Raw genomic sequence first — 20,416 nt, forward strand, 5'->3', positions numbered from 1 at the left:
CCTCACAATGGTCCTATGAAGTAGGAACTATTATAGGAACGCTCACATAGGGAGTCTAAGGGTATGTCTACAAAGCAGCTGAGAGGTGTGATTCCCCGCCTGGGCAGACATACATGCACTAGTTCTCCTGCCTAGAATAGCAGTGTCACCATAGTGGCTTGGGTAAGCGCAACGGCCTGGGTAAGATTGTACTCAGGCAGCCAGCCAGAGCTGCTGCCTGTACCACCGCAGCCAAACTGCTATTTTTAGCACACTAGCTCCATGCTGGGAATCATACCTGCCAGCTGCTGCACAAACACAAAGTGACTTGCCCAAGGTCACACAGGAAGTCTGTGGCACTGAACTGAACTGTGGCAGGGAACTGAACCCACATCACCTGAATTCCAGGCTAGTTCACTCACCACTGAACCATCCTCACCCTGTCTATATAGCTGGGGGAGACAGAACTGGAAAGAGGAACAAAGAATACAGAGAAAAAGGGTTTCTCTCGCTGAGAAGGATACACAGCAAGGATAGTAACAGCACTGCCAGAAAGTAACAATGGGGAAAGAATTATATTGGTGGCAACTGAAACTCCTAGCAGTAAGGGGAAAACTGAGTTATAAAAAGCTACTAGAGAAAAGCCTTGCAATGAACAGCTGGTTTCCAGAAAAAGTGCCCCCTCTCCAATGGAGCAAGGGAGCCCCTTCGTTATAGGCTAAGTACTCATGATCTGACTCTTCATGACATTTGCTGTAACCTGAAGTCCACAGCACTTTTGATCTTTAAGTTTCCCTTCCAGATGATGGAAAGGGAGATTTGCCCAGCGTTTCAAAACGGTCACAAGTTTCCATGGCACAGCCACTTGAGCACTTCAGAAGGCTAATGAAGCACACCTGTATGAAGATGCCAACCCGAGTTGGATCGTTGTATAGATTTCACACTGAAAGATATCTAATGGGCTTAGGGAGAGGGGAGGGGAGCTTAGGCAAAGGCAGTTTTAATAGAGTTTGGGAGAAAACTCTATAAAATATTTTGGGTTTTGATTTGTAATATTTTTAAATTGTTTATAACATAGTGCATTCTGTGCTGAAGTCATTACATCTTTCACTCAGCATGAATACTAAAAATGAACATTTACATGAACTGACACAGTGACGAGAGAACTGTCAATCCACTCCAACCAGTTACTAATAGCCACAGAAACTGGGTTATTTTCCTTGCTTCTCATGCATGTTTCTGTATGTTAGTTACTTGACAGACAAAAAAAAATATTATGGTGCTAGAACTGACATGGATATGTACAGGGGCCATTGGTAGTATCTACCTATCTAGTTACATATTTGGCCTCCATCACCATAGTATCTGGACACCTCCAGTGTTTAAAAATAGAAACAACAAATCTCTCCTCTTCCCTTCTTTTGCTTCAGGAGAAAGAGCTTGAGCAGTTTTTATAAGGTTTTTGTTGTTGTTTTTAATTTGCCTGGTTTATGTGAGAGTGTGAGCGAGCATAGATTTTACGCGCAGAAGGGACCATTATGATCCTCTGGTTTGACATATGCAAGAGGAAATGCTATGTCACAGAAATACATTTTACACGTAACTTCTGAATGCAGAACGTTAGGGGTCATTCTTAGCTTTTGCAGCAGAGAATTCCGCAGTTTATGCCCAAGTCCTGTGAAAGTTCCGTCTTTGTCCTCACAATTTTCCCCCCTACTGGCTGACATTTTCCCAACAGAAAATAGACGTTCTAGGTGGTCATGATCACAGAGGAATGGGTAACTTCTCTAGCAGTTAGGGCCAATCCCATGGAGGACTTTGAATATCTGGACAGAGATAATAAATTGGATTCTTGTATTAATCGAGAGACAGTTTAGAGAGTTGAGGATGAGGTGGTGTGTTCAAAACACCTCATTTTACTAAGTAGATGTGCTGCTAGATTTCACAGAAGTTGGAGTTTTTTTAGCTCATGTGGCTACAAAAAAGCCTAGCAGTCCTGAATATGACAGGGTGGAGCACTATCTTCTCGCCAGTCACAGATGAAAATTGGAAATAGGTGTTTGCCTCCCCTGCTATTTGGGCATTTAAAGCAACGAGGAGTACCAGAGCTCTGGACCAACTTAATCTGAGGACAGATGTCCCGATACCAGGGGATGTTATAGAAGAATCTCTGATGGCAGGTCCCTCTTCCTACCATCACTGCTTTTGACTTGATACAAATGTCTAAGAAAGATGGATGTCAAGTCTGATCAAACATCCCTGATAAAATGTGGGCTTTTGCAGGGGATAAAAACTACATATCTTAACCACTGTTTAAAATACCGTGCTAAAAGTATAAACCTGGCAGCTATCATGTACTCTCTGTATTTATGAGAGATATTTTACTTATTGTAGTTTCAAAAGGATATTAGTTTAATTTGAGGAAAAATGTTATGAAATAGTGAAGGGGTTGGATTAAAGTATGTCCCAAACAACTATAACTAATGTGACTGAAATTTACAATAAGCAGCAGATGGCCCATGACAACACCGATTTTGACATCACTGCAGCGGGACTATTTACAAGAATGAAATATTCTTGAATGTTATCTATAACGTATTTGGTCAAAAAAAAATTAAAAAAAAAAATCTTGCTTTCTTTCAACATCTGATACACATGTTTTTTCTCACCCACAGTGTTTTCTTGAAGAAATGTATTTATAATACTCTCACTAAGATAAATGTGTTCAAAGATGGCCATGTCTGTTAACACAATAAAAATCCTGTATTTGATTTGTGATATTTTTCTCTGAGCCCCACTGAGTATCTTACATGACCACTTAAAATCTTTTTAAAACCTATGCACTTGTGCAAAATCCCAAGGCTTATAAAACACTTATTTTGAAATGTCCGTATTTTAAAAAGTGAATCTGATTTTCCTTATTGGCTCATTTGTGGTGGCAGAGGGGGATGAAGGGGAGAGGGCACTTCCTGAAAATTGATAATCACAACAGAACCAAAGTAAATTGAGGGTCTTCCATACCTTGTGATATTTGCCTGTTAGCATGTAATGATCAAGTGTGGCTATTCTTTGAATGCAAAGGTGAAGGGTGAGGAGTAAATAATGTAAAGAACATATCCTGAATTGCTGAGGGACAGCATAAAATTATGCTCCTCCTTGATGTGCCTACATTTAAAGAGAACAACTCTAAAGTTTACATGGAAAATTTTCAAAGGCAGTTACTTACCTAATGACTATCAAAAATCAATGGGTATTAGGCAACTAATGCTATTTGTGCCTTTGAAAATCTCACCTTATGTTTAAGTGATATTGGTCTAACTTCATGGGATTTTGAATGTCCTGAATTGTTTCTTTTCTGAATGCCTACTTAAAATTATCTTGACAAGAGTCAGCATCAACCTAAGGTCCTAGTTAAAATACAGTTTAAAAGGAAAAAACATTTAAATCAGCAAATTAGCCCTGATTTGTGTGTGTTCTAAATAGTGACATAAGGCATACTTCTTGCCTTCCTTGTTGATCAAAATATAGGATACCTATACCGTTCTTGGGTACATAGCAGTGTTTATGGTCATGTTCTCCTAACAGTTCTAATTATCTAAATATTTGTTCGATATAACATGTATTTGAGTGAAATTAAAAGCCATTTCACATGGTAATGCTATGGTCAAGACCCCAATTCAGGAAAATTAAGCACATACTTAAATTTTAAACACATGCTTAAGCGCTTTCTTGAATACAGATGCTTTCCGCAAGTGGGCTCTAAGTGCACAGGAGTTACTTTTCCTTCTGTTTTGTGAAATAACATACTAGATGTTCTAGCATAAAAAGTTACGAGTTGCACAGTATCACTTAGAACTTGTTTACCCTTTTACTCAGAAAACAAGACTTTTCTTCGGGGCTGGCATTACCACGAGGCGAACTGAGGCAGCTGCCTCAGGTGCCAGATTGTGGAGGGGCGTCACTAGGACCCAGAGTGTAGAAAATTGTGTCTGCTGCTGGTGCATCTGTATGCTCTCTGCTCTAGATGCACAGAGATGGTGGAGTGCTGTGCTGGAGGGCACAAGAGACATAACAGGCAGGCAGGAGAAAAGGTGAGAGGGAATAACAGAAAGCAGCAGGAGCTGTAGGGAGAGAGAGGAGGAGGAGCCTCTTATGTACCTATCTAGCAATCCCAGGAGCCCGGACTGATTAACATCAGCTTCTCAGGGAGCTGGAAAAATCTGGCTAGAAATCTGGTATGCCATGAGGAGGCAGAAAATCACCAGAGAGCATTCCATAGGTGGAAAGAGCTTGAGATGAGACTAAGGTTAAAAGCCACGATAGATGATCAGCATCAAGAGAAGATTGCATCAGTCTCTCTTTACTGGCAAAAGGTTCTGAAAAGGCTCATTGCCATTGTGAGACTGCTTGCTACCCAAAACCTAGCACTGTGCGGCACTTCAGATCAGCTGTATGTGCCAAACAATGGAAACTTCCTTAAAATTGTGGAGCTGATGGCTGAGTTTGATGCTGTACTCCAGGAGCATCTAAGAAGAGTCACTACCCAAGAAATGTACACACACCACTACCTTGGAAAAACAATTCAAAATGAGATCATACAGTTACTGGCAACAAAAGTCAAACAGAAGATTGTGGCAGATCTGAAGTCCGCAAGATGTTACTCTGTTATTCTGGACTGCACACCTGACATCAGCCATACAGAACAAATGACTTTAATGGTGCATTTTGTAACAACAACAGAACCGAGTGAAAATGTCCCTGCAATGGTGACTGTCAGAGAGCATTTTCTAGAATGTATTGACATTGATGATACTACAGGAGCTGGTATGACAAATGTGCTTCTTAAAAAGCTGGACGATACGGGAATTGCAATAGCTGACATGAGAGGTCAGGGCTACGATAATGGTGCCAACATGAGAGGAAAGAACAGAGGAGTGCAGACATGGATCTGAGAGTTAAACCCTCGAGCTTTTTTTGTCCCGTGCAGTTCTCATTCATTGAACTTGGTGGTCAGTGATGCAGCATCAGCTTCTAGTGAGGCTGCTGATTTTTTTAATGTAAGTCAAAGCATCTATGTATTTTTCTCTGCATCAACGGCAAATTTTGAAGCAACATCTGGGAACATCCTCTCTGACACTGAAACCACTGAGTGTCACACGATGGGAAAGTTGAGTGGAGGCAATAAAGCCTATCAAACACCAAACTGGGAAGACAGATGATGCCACAGTTGCCGTTATGGAGGATAATGCTATGACAGGAACTGTTCGTCGGAGAACAGTGGCAGAGGGAAACGCAATCACCAGAAACATACATAACTTCAAATTTCTGTGTGGCTTAGGGTTGTGGCATGACATACTGTTTGAAATAAATGTTGTAAGCAAGAGACTCCAAGGTGTTGACCTTGATATATCTGGAGCAATGGAACAATTGGACAAAGCAAAGTCATACCTACAGTCTTACCGGTCAGATGAGGCATTTCAAAACGTTCTCAAGAGTGCACAGAAGTTGGCAGAGGAACTTCACACTGAAGCTATTTTCCCACACATTCAAGAATACAAGAGTCACTGAAGAAGACGACATTTTGATTATGAGGCATGGGATAATCCCTAAGAGACCCCAAACAACAATTCAAAGTTGAATTCTTTAACCAGGTGCTAGATGGTGCAATACAGTCAGTTGAAGAACGTTTCATGCAGCTCATGGAACACAGCAGTATATTTGGGATGTTGTATGATATTCGAAAACTCCTCACTATACCTGAAGAAGACCTACACCAGCAATACATGGCACTAGAGACAGTGTTGACACATGATGACATGCACAATATTGATGCAAGTTATTTAGGTGATGAACTGAAAGCCCTTTCAAGATAAATGTCAGCAGGATCAACTCCAAAGGCTGTTCTGGAATATGTGTGCACAAATAAGGTGATCACCCTCTTTCCAAATGCTTTTGTTGCTAACACTTCCTGTAACGGTTGCCAGTGGAGAACACAGCTTCTCCAAGCTGAAGTTAATGAAAACACATCTACACTCCATAATGGAGGCTGGTCGGCCTTGCAACCATCTCAATAGAGGATGAGCTGGCCCAGACTGTGGACCTTCAGGAAGCAGTTCAAATCTTTCCAACCAAGAAGGCACGGAAAGCACCACTTTAATTATTCAAACAGATAAAAATGCCAGTGTTTACTATGCAGACATGAAGAGTTACATTTGCTGTTCAGGCGTTTGAAAGTTAAGTGTTACTTAAAAATTTTGAACAAGGCATTTTAAGTTGTTAGTTCTCCTTTATTGAGGTAAGTAGCAGAGAAGTACCACAAGAGGAGAAGAACAGAAAGAAGGAATAATTGAGACCTTTCAAAGTTTTGGCCCAAGCGAGGGGGCATCGGGGCGTCATTTGAGCTCCCCGCCTCGGTGCTAAAATGTTGTGGGCTGACCCTGCTTTTCTTCATGGAAATATCCTCCTCTTCATCTCTGTGGGAAGTTCAGGGAGATTTCCTTAGGGCTTGTCTACACTGGCAATTAACAGCACTGCAACTTTCTTGCTCAGGGGTGTGAAAAAATACCCTCAAGTGCAGCCAGTTGCAGCGCTGTAAAGTGCCAGTGTGAACAGTGCCCCAATGCTGGGAGCTGCGCCCCTCGTTGAGGTGGTTTTTTTAGAGCGCAGGGAGAGCTCTCTCCAAGTGCTGCGCCGTGACCACACAAGGCACGTTAAAGCGCTGCCGCGTCAGCACTTTAGCGTTGCCAGTGTAGACTAGCCCTTATTCTCCCCGAGTCTGCACCCTTGAGGACATCATTCTTCCTTCAGAGACTCTGGCAGAACTCTCTTTAGAGCCCATTAATACCTCAATTGCCAATCTGAGAGAATGATCACTCTTTACTCGCACAAATCCTCATCCCAGGCCTAAGGGCACTGCTTCAAAGAAAGTTTCAGATTGTTCCAACCTGGGGAAAAAAAGGGAATGTCTATATTACAAGCACTATATCAGCACAGCTATACCACTGCAGTGTGATAGAAGGGGTTTTTCCATCTCTGTAACAAATACACCCCCTCAAGAGGTGATAGCTAGGTAAATGGAAGAATTCTTCTGTCAATGTAGCTGCATCTACTTTGGGGGTTAGGTTGACCTAACGACATTGCACAGGGTGAAATTTTTCACAGCCCTGAATGACGTAGCTAGGTCAACCTGAATTTTAGGTGCAGACCAGACCTAAAGCAGGGGCCACGAATTTACACTTTTTAAAAACAAATGTGTGTTTAATGAGAAAAAGGACCTAACCCAGCACACTCTGAAGTAAGTGGCAGTCTTCCCAATGATTTCCATGGGCACTGGACATGAGCGAAAGAATGGAAGTTTCCCAGGTCTTTGAAATAGATGTATGCTAGAATGTAGGTGAAAATCCTTTATGTTGGATTTATATATATTTAGGTCTTATCCTTTATATTGTTTCTCATTTGAGCAGGAAGAAGAACCGCTTATACGATGAGGACTTTAATTCAAATTTCATTGTTAATTTTATTTTGCTCCAGCTGACTGCAGTAATTAAGTTATTCTGACTTTTATGCAAAGATCTGCATTCAGTTTCACAATGTATATTGCACTATATTTTTAGAATCTCTTCACTTCAAACCATCTTCTCCTTTCACATAATGAAATCTTAATCCTAAACACCACAAGAGCAAACATTTGCTTAATGTAAATTGTGATCTGTAGCAATACTAAAAGGAAAAAAAAGGAATTCATACTTATGCAGAAATTAATAACAAAAATGCACGTTCCGCCAGAGTGCTTGAAAATTTGTGGAATCAGCACATTTGAACTGTATTTTGATTGCATAAGGGAAAACCTCGGTCATTTAATTAATTGTGAACAGCAAACCTCTTGCTTCTCTTGTGTGGGTCCATGGTGTAAGGGTTGAATGCAGGGAATCTCTCCCGCATGAGAGGGAGGATGCTGCCTAGCAGTCCTTTGAGACTGCGTGGGCAGTCAAACTAACACACCCAGCAGGGCTCCAACAGGGAGTGGTCAGCTGTCCTTAGTGCACAGCCAGCCTTCCCACACACTGCACAATACCCTGCCGTACACAACCTGAGTAACTTACCAACTATCCACTCTGCTTCAGAAACTCCTCTGCCATCCTCCACCATTACAGCACTTCATTCTCATGTTGACCAAATTTTGCCCCAAATATGTCGCTCAAATTTTGTCCCAAATCTACTTCTTCCCCAATATGCTAATGTTTACAGACATATATTCCCAATTCAAGTATATGAAAACACTTACTTAAGGCGTCATTTTAGTTAACAGAATTTTTATGTGATTTTACTCTTAATATTATAGCTCAAGTTAAATTATTTAGAATTCAAACCATCGTTATTCCAGATCCCCAAAACTACTCTCCCTAAAGCACATCAGGAGTGTTTGAATTTTGATATTCATTTCTTTCTTAACATAAGAAGCAGCTAGAGAAGATTTCCTTTCATCACAACTCTGGAAGGAGAAACTACAACTTCAAGCTGTACAACCTCCCCTTTCATACACCATCGTAAACATTTATTAACAAGAATGATCCAAGTCTCCTGAACCAGCCATATTCTACTTTTTCAACAATTAATTTTTCAGGTCATCAATTTCCTTTATTTATTTATCCTAATACGAATAAACCCTGTGTGCATGCTGTCCAATACACATATTATCATTCATCATGTTTATTAGATTACTGCCTAAGGACCAACCAAAAACAGGGCCCGTTTTACCGGGCACTGTATAAACACAGAGTAGAACTCTCCCTGCCCTGAAGAGCTTACAAGCTAAACAGAGAAGACAGTCAAAAGGGTAGGGGTAGGGATAGAACACAAGCAGAGCGAACAATGGGATGGCATCAAATGTTACATTCGTTCCTCAATTTTTTCTCGGGGGAGGGAAGGAGGAGAGGTGAGTTTAGTTAGGTGGGCATAAGCTAAATGGAAAGAAAATAAAGGGAGAAGGGGCACTGTAGGGAAGGGGGTAAGGGAGACAGAAGTGGAGAAGGGGGCAGATGTAGTCAGGAATTTTTCAACTCAGGCTGGCTGTTTGTGTGTTTGTAAAATGCCTATTTGTCTAAACAGAAATTTTTTTCACAGATGGAATTTTTGGTCAAGAGAGAGACCAACCAACCCAGAATAGTCAATAGCTCAAAGGTTAGGGTACTCCCTGGGAGGGGGTAAACCCAGATTCAAGTCCCTGGTCTTCCTGATACAGATAGCAGAATAAGTAATAATACTGCAATAAAACTGCAGTACACAAGGCCCCGTCTCAGATTTGACAGTGAGAAGGTCAGGTAATTTTGACTACACACAGTGCTCCTATACTAAACTTGTAACAGAAGCAAAGTGAAAATAAGCTAATATTTCAATGTTACCTAAATAACCTGACATTCTTGTTCCAGGTTAAATTTCTAAAGATTCAACACAAATATTATTTCTGAAAATGCATTTCTGATGTATTTTAGTGTGCATACTGCAATATACACAATACAAAATTATTTTGTCAGTGGGATTTTTTAACAAAGGGTTTTTTAGTTTATTAAATTGGCACAGTTATCCAGCAACAATGCAGCATCATTGTGTTACCACTATTAATTCCATTGGAGTTATCAAAAAATTAAGAGCATTTCCTGCTAACTATACAGTTATCTTGTTTTACCCCTGAGTGCACTGTGATCACAAATGTAATACATAGGCACCTCAATATAGGCCACTAAATCCATATTTAGGCACCTAAAGAAGTCACCTGATTTTCAGAAGTACTAAACACACACAGTTCCCAATTAAGTCATGGGACTTCAGGTGCTCAGTACCTCTGAAAACCAGGCTAATTTTAATTTAGTGCCTAACTTATGACATTGAAATTTTAAAGTTTTAAATGACAAACGGCCAAAAATTTAAACTAAACATTATTAGGCTTTAATATAAGGATTTTGTTCCAGTAAAACAGCAAACATACTGGAAAAATATATGGAAGGACAGGAGAATTGCCTGTTTCAACCTAATGTTATTGTGTAATTGCAGTTATACAGTGAATATTGTATGAAAAGAGATGCAACAATAGCGACACCTAGTGGCACTTATAAATTACAAAAGTGATGCAATTGCTGAAAAAAATCGTTTTAAACATTAAGTGAATTTAGCTTCATGCATTACTGTATATGACAAACATTAGAACTAAGCTAGCAAAATAAACCATTTTCCTATAAACTAATTGCCATGAAGTTGAAAACAAGTCAACTTAAGGAGAAAAAAAAGCTGAAAGCAGTTTCAGGTCACGCACCTTCTTGAGGACCTGTCAATTTTCATAGTTCTATACTCATTTTCCTCTTCTATTAAAAAGCTTTTTTCTGTCTCGCCCTGTTTGTGTGAGATTAGCTCACTGATTATACAAGGGAAAGAACGGTTATTCACCTTCTTGTAACTCTTGTTCTTCAAGATGTGTTGTTCATGACCATTCCAATCAGGTGTGTGTGCGCGCAGACGTGCATAGTAGCTGGAAGATTTTTCCCTGAGCAGCAGACGTAGGGTCAGCCTGGGCACCCCCTGGAGTCACGCCTTCATGGTGCCCAGTACTGTGCCCTGTCGACCCTACACCCCCTCAGTTTCTTCTTGCCGGCTACTCCGACAGAGGGGAAGGAGGGTGGGTATTGGAATGGACATGAACACCACATCTCGAAGAACAACAGTTACAAGAAGGTGATTAACCATTCTTTCTTCTTCACGTGCTTATTTATGTCGATTCCAATCAGGTAACTCGCAAGCCCAAGTTCAGGAGTTGGTGTCAGAGTCATCCATTGACTGGAGCACTGCTCATCAAAAGGCCGCTTCGTCTCTGGCCTTCTGAGTAATTGCATGGTGAGTGGTGAAAGTGCGGATAGAGGACCAAATCATTGCTCTGCAGATTTCCCCGAGTGGGGACCTGTGCCAGGAACACTGTTAACTAAGCCTGCGCCCTGGTGGAGTACGCAGTGATCGGGGGTGCAGGAACCCCTGTCAGGTTGTAGCACTCGCGGATGCAGGATGTGATCCATGACAAAATGTATTGTGACGACACAGGCAGACCTTTCGTTCTGTCCACCACTGCCACGAACATCTGGACCAATTTTCTGAACGGCTTCATTCTCTCAATGTAAAAAGCTAGTGCTCTGAGGACATCCAGAGAGTGGAGTCTCTGCTCCCTGCCACTGGAATGCAGCTTAGGGTAGATACCGGGAGAAAGATGTCCTGGTTAATGTGAAACTGTGATACAACCTTCGGAAGGAAAACAGGGTGATGTCTAGGCTGCACCTTGTCCTTACAGAACACAGTATAAGGGGGCTCTGAGGTTAAGGTCCTGAGTTCAGACACCCTCCTGGCCGAGGTTATCGCCACCAGGAACGCCACCTTGTAAGAGACAGAGAGAGAGGAGGGAGCACGTTGCCCAAGGCTCAAAGGGCGGTCCCATTAGTTTACAAAGGACTGGGTTGAGGTCCCAGGCTGTGACAGGCTGTTGGACGTGAGGATATAGACTGTCGAGCCCTTTTAAAAACCAGCTGACCATAGGGGTAGCAAACACCAAGCGGTCCTCCTTGCCCCGGTGAAAGGCGGAGATGGCGGCTACGTGCACCCTTATCGATGACAACGAAAGCCCCTGCTGCTTCAGATGGAGGAGGTAATCCAGAGAAAGCGGCACTGGGGCCAGAGTTGGGGATGAATGGTACTGCGCCGACCAGATTGAAAATCTCTTCCACTTGGCAAGGTAGGTAGCTCTCGTGGAGAGTTTTCTACTGCCAAGGAGGACTTGTCTAACCTGTTCTGAACAGGAAAGCTCCATCAGTTTCAACCATGGAGCTTCCATGCCGTGAGGTGAAGCGACACGAGGTTCGGTGTTGAAGACATCCATGATCTTGCGTCAGAAGGTCCAGGAAGAGTGGCAGCATGACTGGGGCTTCCACAGACATGTCTAGGAGAGATGTGTACCGGTGCTGTCAAGGCCATATTGGAGCTATCAATATAACCTGAGCTTGTTCCCTCCAGATCTTGAGGAGCACCTTGTGAATGAGCGGTATGGGCGGAAAGGCATATAGGAGACAACCTCCACAGTGGAGGAGGAATGCATTTGCTCTGGAGATTCTGGAAGGACCAGAACTGCTGGCACTTCCTGCTGTGTTGCATGGTGAAAGCCCCACCTCTGGAAGATTGAAATCACGACGTCTGGGCAAAGGGACACTCGTGGCCATGGAACGACATGCTGAGGTGGTCCGCTAGCTCATTCTGTACCCTGGGGAGGTACGACCCTTGTAGGTGTATTGAATGTTCTACACAGAAGTCCCACAGTATGAGGGCTTCCTGGCACAGGGCAGAGGAGCGTGCACCCCCGTTTGTTGATATAGAACATTGCAGTGGTGTTGTCCATCATGACTGATACACATTGTCTTGTTAAGTATGCCTGGAAGGCCTGGCACGTCAGGTGCACAGCTCTCAGCTCTCTGACATTGATGTGGAGAGCCAGATCCGCCTGAGACCAAAGACCTTGAGTCCTGCAGTCTCCTAGATGTGCCCCCCAGCCCACGTCTGATGCATCTGTCACTAGAGACATGGACAGCCGTGGACTGGTGAAGGGGACTCCTGAGTACACCTCCTGAGAGTCGAGCCACCACAGGAGGGAGTCCAGAACTGGGTGAGGTAGGGTCACTATCCTGTCCAGGTGGTCTCTGGCCAGGCACTACACTGACGCCAGCCACGACTGAAGAGGCTGTAGCCTGCGCCTGGCATGCTGCACCACATAGGTACAAGCCGCCATATGTTCCAGAAGCTTCAGGCAGTTTCTTGCTGTGGTGGTGGGAAACTGTCTGAGGCCTCAAATGGTATCAGTCGGGGCCTGAAACCTCGCTTGCGGTAGGTATGCCCTGGCCTGGATCGAGTCCAATACTGCCCCTATAAACTCTACCCTCTGGACGGGGGACAGAGTGGACTTTGCTTCGTTTAAAAAGAGACCCAAGTTGACAAAGGTGGCTCTGATAAACTTGACCTGAACCTCCACTTGGGTCTTGGAGTGGCCCTTGATCGGACAGTCGTTGAGGTAAGGAAACACCTGAACCTGTTGCCTGCGCAGAAACGCAGCAACAACTGCCATGCACTTGGTGAAAACCCAAGGCGCTGCTGACTGGCCAAACGGGAGGACTGCGAATTGTTAGTGGGTGTCACGAACCTGAGGGATTTCCTGTGGGGCTGAGTGATCGCGATATGAAAGTATGCGTCCTTCAAGTCGAGGGCGGCATACCAGTCTGCTGGATCCAAAGAGGGAATGATGGAGGTCAGATAGATCACGAGGAACCTGAGTTTCTTTATAAACTTCCGCAGGTCCAGGATGGGCCTGAGGCCGCCTTTGACTTTCGGTATTAGGAAATACCGGGAATAAAAATCCTTGCTCCTGTGCTCCCAAGGAACCTCTTCCACTGCCCCTAAAGATAGGAGCAACTGCACTTTCTCAAGAAGGAGTTGCTCGTGAGAAGGATCCTGAAGAGGGACAAGGAAGGGGGGTGGAAGGGCAGGAGGGCACAGAATTGGATGGCGTATCCCGTCTATCGTGCGGCGCACCCATCGGTCCGAGGTGATACAGGACCATGCACAGTAGAAAGGGGATAATCAGGACGAGAAGGTAAGGATCCATTGCCAGGTGTGGTACACAGTCCTCAACTGTACCTTCAAAAGGCAGGCTTGGGGCCGGAAGACTGCTTTGGTTGTCCCGAGCTCTGACCAGAAGGTTGACACAGCCTTCCCCTGCAACTTCTGTTACGGTCTTCTGAAGCCATCTTAGCGGTTCTGCTGACCGAACCTCTGGGTAGGCTGCGGGCAGAAGTGTCTCCGCTGATTGGAGGGTGTATAGAGGCCCAGGGACCTGAGGGTGGCTCTGGAATCCTTCAGGCTATTTAGCCTTTTGTTTGTTTTCTCAGAGAACAGAGTCTCACCCTCGAAAGGCAGGTCCTGTATCAAAGGGGAGACCCAATCCCTGGAGCCATGAGCCCCTTCTCATGACTACACCCGTGGTCATGACTCTAGTAGCACCGTCTGCTGAGTCAAGCGCTGCTTGCAGAGATGCCCTGGAGATCAACCTCCCCTGCTCGACCAAAGCCGAGAACTCAGCCCGGCAGTCTGAGGGGAGCAACTCCATAAACTTAGCCATCGCCGAGCAGGTATTGTAGGCGTATCTGCTGACAATGGCCTGTTGGTTGGAGATTCCGAGTTGTAGTTCCCCCATGGAATAGATCTTCCAGCCGAACATGGTCAAGCTTTTTCGCGTCCCTATTCTTGGGGGAAGGTCCTTGGAAACCCTGCCTCTCTCTCTGATTTGCAGCGTCCACCACCAGAGAGTCAGGTTGTCGGTGGGTGTATAAATGTTCATAGCCCTTGGAGGGCACAAAGTACCACCGTTTATTGCGCTTGGCGGTAGGCAGAAGGGAGGCTGAGGTCTGCCACAGGGTCCTGGTCATATCCATGATGGTTTTAATTAGTGGTAAGGCAATACGGGAAGGGCCCGAAGGGGCCAGGATGTCTACCATAGGGTCTGCATCATCCGTAACTTCTTCTGTGTAAATGCCCAGACCCTGTGCGACCCGGTACAGCAACTACTGCAACACTTTGGAGTCTTCCAGGGCTGGGGCAATGGTAGCGCCTGTAAGCGCCTCATCTGGGGAAGATAAGGAGGAGGCCTCTAAGGGAGGTGGTTGTTCCCTTCCATCTCCACCAGAAGGATCGCGTGAGCCAGTGGGGACAGTGATGGGCTGGTCCGGTCTCGGTGCCAAGAAGAGTGCCAGCACAGGTGTCGACGTCGCCCCCCACGTCGGTGCCAGAGGCACTGTTATGTGGTGTGTCTGCGCCAAGGTGGTCATCGACATCAGTGAAGGCGGTGTCGAGGATGCCATCAGTGCCGGTGCCGTAGCAGGAGCCGGTGCTGAGGGCACTGTCAGCATCGTGACCTGAGCCACTGGCATCTCTGGTGCTGAAGGCACTGCCAAAAGGCGTACCACCATTGGTGTCGACGTCGGCAACGTTGACGCAGATGCCAACATCAATGCCGCAGATAGCTGCTCGGCCGCTGGACGTGGTGGGACAAAGGTAGCGGACATGACTGAAGTGGCACCCAAGTGAGAGCCTTGGCTTTGACCCTGGGCTTGGTCGAAAGCCGATGGAGTCCAGAAAGGCCACTGAGCTGGGTTCTGCCACTGAGGGGCCGACTGCCTCAGTGGGGACCTCCTATGGTGCCTGGAGGATGACCTTCTGCTCCTCCTATAGTCGGAGCGGTACGAATCTGATTCTGACTCAGAAGCCTCGGAATACGAGGACCAAGGCGGTGCTGCACCTCTTGATGTGGAGCGTCAGGAGTCCAGGGACCAACTTTGCTCCCTGGACGGAAGTGCCGGAGTCTGTGGTTGCCGAGGTGACAGGGAGCGGCACGACACTATAGCCAGCTTTCCCTTAGACTGCACAGGACGGGATGGAGCCTGCGGTGCCTGGGGGGCGAGAACGTAGACGTGAGTCTGAGCAGGTCCTGCGCTGCCCCAAACGTTTTAGGAGTGGATGGAAGCAGCAGGTTTTCAGAGGGGTTCAGCAAACGCGACTGGCCTGGACTTGACTGCCTCTCCTGGGCAGGAGTCGACGTGGCCATCCCTTGCGTCTCAAAGCTGTGATCCGACTGTGGTGCCACTGATGGCTGGTCTCTGGGTCTAGGTATTGGGGATCGACCCCTTTTGACCCTCTTTTTCTTCTGCACTGGGACCAGTGCCGAAGGCTGGAGTGTCCTTGAGACGCTCCATGACAGTGCCGAGGCTCCTTGGGAGAGTCTTTCTTCGGCACCCGGTCCCTCCAAGAGGGCACCGACACACTCCGCATCGAAGACAACGTGCTGGTGGTAGGGTCCCTGGCACTGGGATCCTACTGTGGTCAAAGAGCTGCCTCCATGAGGAGGATTTTAAGCCGCTGCTCTCTCTCTTTCAGGGTTCTTGGTTGGAATTCCCGACATATTTTACAGCGGTCTTTTTGGTGACCTTCGCCTAGACACCACAAACAAGAGGTGTGGAGGGTAACTCTTTGGAATGCGCTTCACGCAGTCCTTGCAGGTCTTGAAACCTGGGGATCACAGCATGCCCTGGGGGCAGCAAGGAGGGGGGAGAGGGGAAAACCCCGCAACAGAACTTACGACTAATTAACTAGGTAACAAACTATACTAACTGACTAAACAAGAAGAATACAATGAGAGTCAAGCTGCTAAGCCACTTACCGGAGCAAGAGCCAGGGAAGTTCCAGCTACTGCCACTGGAGGTAAGAAGGAACAGAGGGGGTGGCGGGTCGGCAGGGCACTATATTGGGAGTCAGGAAGGTATGACTCCAGGGGGCGCCCAGGCTGACCCTACGGCTGCTGCTAAGGGAAAAATCTTCCAGCTACTGTGCACATCCACACACACACAAAATTGGAATCGACATGAATACGCACTCGAAGAAGAAACAATAAAACTGACTACACCCGAAGTCCTGTCTAATGCACAAAGTAAACAATCCGAAAAGACAGAAAAAATATTTTCTATTCTAATCTTTCAGTTATAGTAATCACTGGGTGTTACTTTAACAGTGAACAAAGAAGTTTCAGAGAGAAGTAAAATTTAAGTTGACAACACCCATTTAACATATATATTTTAAAAACCCTACATTAAAAGAACACTGAGGTTGCAGTGTCAAGCACTCAAAAGTAGGGAAACGACAGAATTAAGGTTGCCTGTGCAAACTACCTCCAACAGATACAGACATGCAACTTCATGAAAGCTGCACTCTGTTGCAAAACCTGAACAGACCTCAGACACTCTTGTAACAACAGATCAGAACGTCTATCACATATTGACTCCATACACCTGGGGAGCTAGGCTGCCTTAATACTGCTGAGGTCTCAGTTAAGGTTTTGCATTAGAATACGAGTATGAAGAAGCTGAGGTACATATTGCCTTTTGGTATCAGTCAGATGAGGAAGTGAAAACCTTATGGAGCATTAGAGTGTTATCAATAGCATTGTAGGCAATGTGAAAAAGGCTAGAAATGCAGGAGACTTTTCCCTTAACTTGTTACTTCCATGCTTTTCAGGTTTTGCATAGAAAGGGTCTATACTGATGTAGTCTTAGCTGTCACTAAATAAAGTTTTTTATATTTATTTCCTAGTCTTTTATACAGGGTTTGTACCTCAATGGATAGGTACACACTGTTAGGCAGGGGAGAAGGGGAAAATGACAAAGTAACTGAATATGAAACACCTATATTTTGGTGTGCCCTATAATTTACAAATACGAAATAAGTGTGTGTGGCAGGATGTTCTCTTTGCGTGAATTAAATAAACCACTTGTTTTTACAAAGAAAATTTGTCCACATCTTTCCTAAAGTGTGGTGCCCAGAATGAGTATTCCAGCTGAGGCTTCACTAGTGCAGAGCAGAACAGGACAATTGCCTCCCATGTCTTACACACAAATCAGAACAACATTAGCCTTTTTTGCAACTGCATCACATTGTTGACTCATATTCAATTTGTGATGCACTATAACTCCCAAATTCTTTTCAGTAGTACTACCACATAACCAGTTATTCCCTATTTTATAATAGTGCATTTGATTTTTCCTTCCTAGGTGAAAATTTGCACTTGTCTTTATTGAATTTCATCTTGTTGAATTCAGACAAATTCTCCAATTTTTCAAGGTCCTTTGAATTCTAATCCTGTCCTCCAAAGTGCTTGCAACATCTCCCAGCTTCATGTCACCTGCAAATTTTATAAGCATATTGTCCACTCTACTATCCAAGTCATTAATGAAAATATTGAATAGTACCAGAGCCAGGACTGACCCCTACAGGATCCCACTAGATGCATCCTCCCAGTTTGATAGCACACCACTGATAACTACTGTGAGAACAGTCTTTCAACCAGATGTGCACCCACCTTATAGTAATTTCACTTAGACAGTATTTCCCTAGTTTGTTTGTGAGAATATCCTGTGGGACTGCGTCAAAAGCCTAACTAAAATCAAGATCTCTCACACCTACTGCTTCCCTCCCCAAAGCATTAGGCCAATAACCATGTTTCCATTTTCTGAAACAAAAAGTTGTCCCCAATACACTCCAAGAACTTATGGAAAATTCTGGGTTTGGCTGTATTACTTTTGCAACAGCTGTCTGGGTATTTAAAGTCCTCCATTACTACCAGGTTTTGTGTCTTGGATATTGCTGTTATTTGTTCTAGAAATGCCTCATCCACCTCCTCTTCCTGATTTGGTGGTCAATAGTAGACCTCCAACAATGAAATCACCCCTCCCTTTTTAACCCCTTTTATATTTTCCCAGAGACTTTCAACTGGTCTGCATCTCTCCTCTTTTCAGACATCAGAACAAACATATATATAGTTTATACCCATATATACCTCCTCGTCTTTTATCCTGCCTGTCCTTCCTGAACAAACTATATCCCTCATACCTAAATTCTAATCATGAGACCTACCCCACAAAGTCTCTGTGATACCAATTAAGTCACAATCGGCAGAGGTGAGATTTGAACACATGATCTCCTCTTTCCCAGCTGTATTTGGAAGTTGCCTCCCCTTTCACCCTCCAACATTAATACAATCATAGTAACTAATTTGGGGGGTATGGTACTGCTCTAATTTTTGGGTAGTAATTATGACGTTTCACCTATTTGTCATGGAATTCCTGCAATTACAGAGCAGTAAGAAGTGTCAACAACAACAATACGTCTGTCTGCAATCAGTAAATATTTCAGAACTCCCTATGAGCCACCACTAGAGCCAGAACATCCACAGTTAATTATACACAAAAATAAAATTGTTTCCTAAGACCAGCAAGATGAGTCGCTGTATAGTAAAAATAGCAGACATTTCAAAAATGAATACATTGCAATTCCCTGGGAGTCCTGATGCTCTGAAAATCATGGACCAGTTACTCAACTTCTGGAGGATCATTTTGGGGTCTGATCCCAAGATGTGCTGACCACTGTAATTCCCACTGAAGTTTTTGGGAGCTGTAGATGCTCAGCATCTTTCAGGATCAGGCCCTTTCTGTAAAATTACACTTAAATTTAAATTAATGTTCAGTGTTACAGGAGATATTTTTGACTCAAGAGCTTAATCTTGGCAACACTGTTTAAACGAATCGAGATGTTTTCATAACATTATTCTTCACATAAATCCATTAAAGCATGCAACATTTTCAAATTATTCTTGGCTGAGGCAATGCTTTGCAAAAGGAAAGTTAATCAGATGGAGCTTACCTATTTTTTTTGGAATTTTCATCCTTCCCTCTTTTAACTCCAAAAATTCTTGTAATCAGGGTACTAAACAGAAGAGTGGAGGAATTTCTCACCTAATGTATAAAGAAACGTGGAATAGGTATTAAGCAGCTTTCAAAGGCGCACTGTAAACTGGATTTCAAATTTAGCTGTAATTTAATTTAGAATTTTTTAAAACAGCAACAGAACATTTTACATGCCAGACCAGACAAACGGACCTTAATCTAGCATCCTTCTTAAAGGCACAGGAAGGTGAAAGTACTTTGTTATACAACACTTAACATGTAAGTAGAGCAGACAAATAGTTTAATGAACTCCAGTGCCCTAAAATGGTTTAATGCAGAAGATTGTGTGGCTTAATGGTTAAAAGATCAAGGTTGGGAAGCAAGCAATCTGGCATCCATCCCTGACTCTGCCACAAACTTCCTGTGTAACCTTGCGTAAATCACTAACCTCTGCCCCATTTCCCTATCTTTAAAACAAGGAAAAGAACATCTACCAGTGGCTCCAACTTCTTTAGCCCAGGGACCATCTCACAAACAGCTCCCGGAAGTATGAACTCTCACTCCACAACATGCTTATGAATGTTATCCAAAATGGGTTCTTCCCCACTGCTATTCTTCAGTTTTGCTAGTGCCACTGTAAGGGCCTAGACTATAGTGTTTTTGTTTTGTTTTTTTCTGGAATGGATTTTCAATGGTTGGCACCAGACAAAGGATACATGCTAACACAGCAGGCAATTGGAGAGTCTAGAGTAGGCAAATTCTCATTTCTTTGTCCTTACATAGGAATTTTCTCTTCAGTACTTGCTGGGTTCTTCTGCCTTCCCCTCTGCAGGCCAATGCCTGCTCCCTGTTTTAGGAGCCATATGCTTAGCCTCATAAGTTCTGCCTTTTCCCAGTCCTCCCTGAAAAAGAGGTCATCGTCTGCCTCGTGGAGCAGGTAGGGATCAGTAGCCATATAAAAGTATATTCCATTCTGCAATGAGTACAGCTATGGAAGCATAGAAATGATGGCACTGCAGACTCAGGAGTTTCAACTTACATCTGAATTTTCTGATTTTTTTTTTACATTTTTCTACTTTCTCCCATTTAGTTTC

At 44.2% G+C, this 20,416-nt stretch overlaps 1 protein-coding gene across 14 annotated transcripts in view; it reads right to left on the minus strand.

The window, feature by feature from the left end:
• Nucleotides 1-20,416, minus strand: part of THADA (THADA armadillo repeat containing) — a 299,475-nt gene that overhangs the window by 202,345 nt on the left and 76,714 nt on the right. For all 14 annotated transcript variants that reach the window (XM_037895818.2, XM_037895817.2, XM_037895819.2 and 11 more), the window contains one exon: nucleotides 19,300-19,391. In XM_037895818.2, the coding sequence (XP_037751746.1) occupies nucleotides 19,300-19,391 (92 nt within the window). The remainder of the gene's footprint in view (nucleotides 1-19,299; nucleotides 19,392-20,416) is intronic.

Source organism: Chelonia mydas, chromosome 3, assembly GCF_015237465.2.
Source record: "Chelonia mydas isolate rCheMyd1 chromosome 3, rCheMyd1.pri.v2, whole genome shotgun sequence".
Classification (NCBI taxonomy): domain Eukaryota; kingdom Metazoa; phylum Chordata; order Testudines; family Cheloniidae; genus Chelonia; species Chelonia mydas.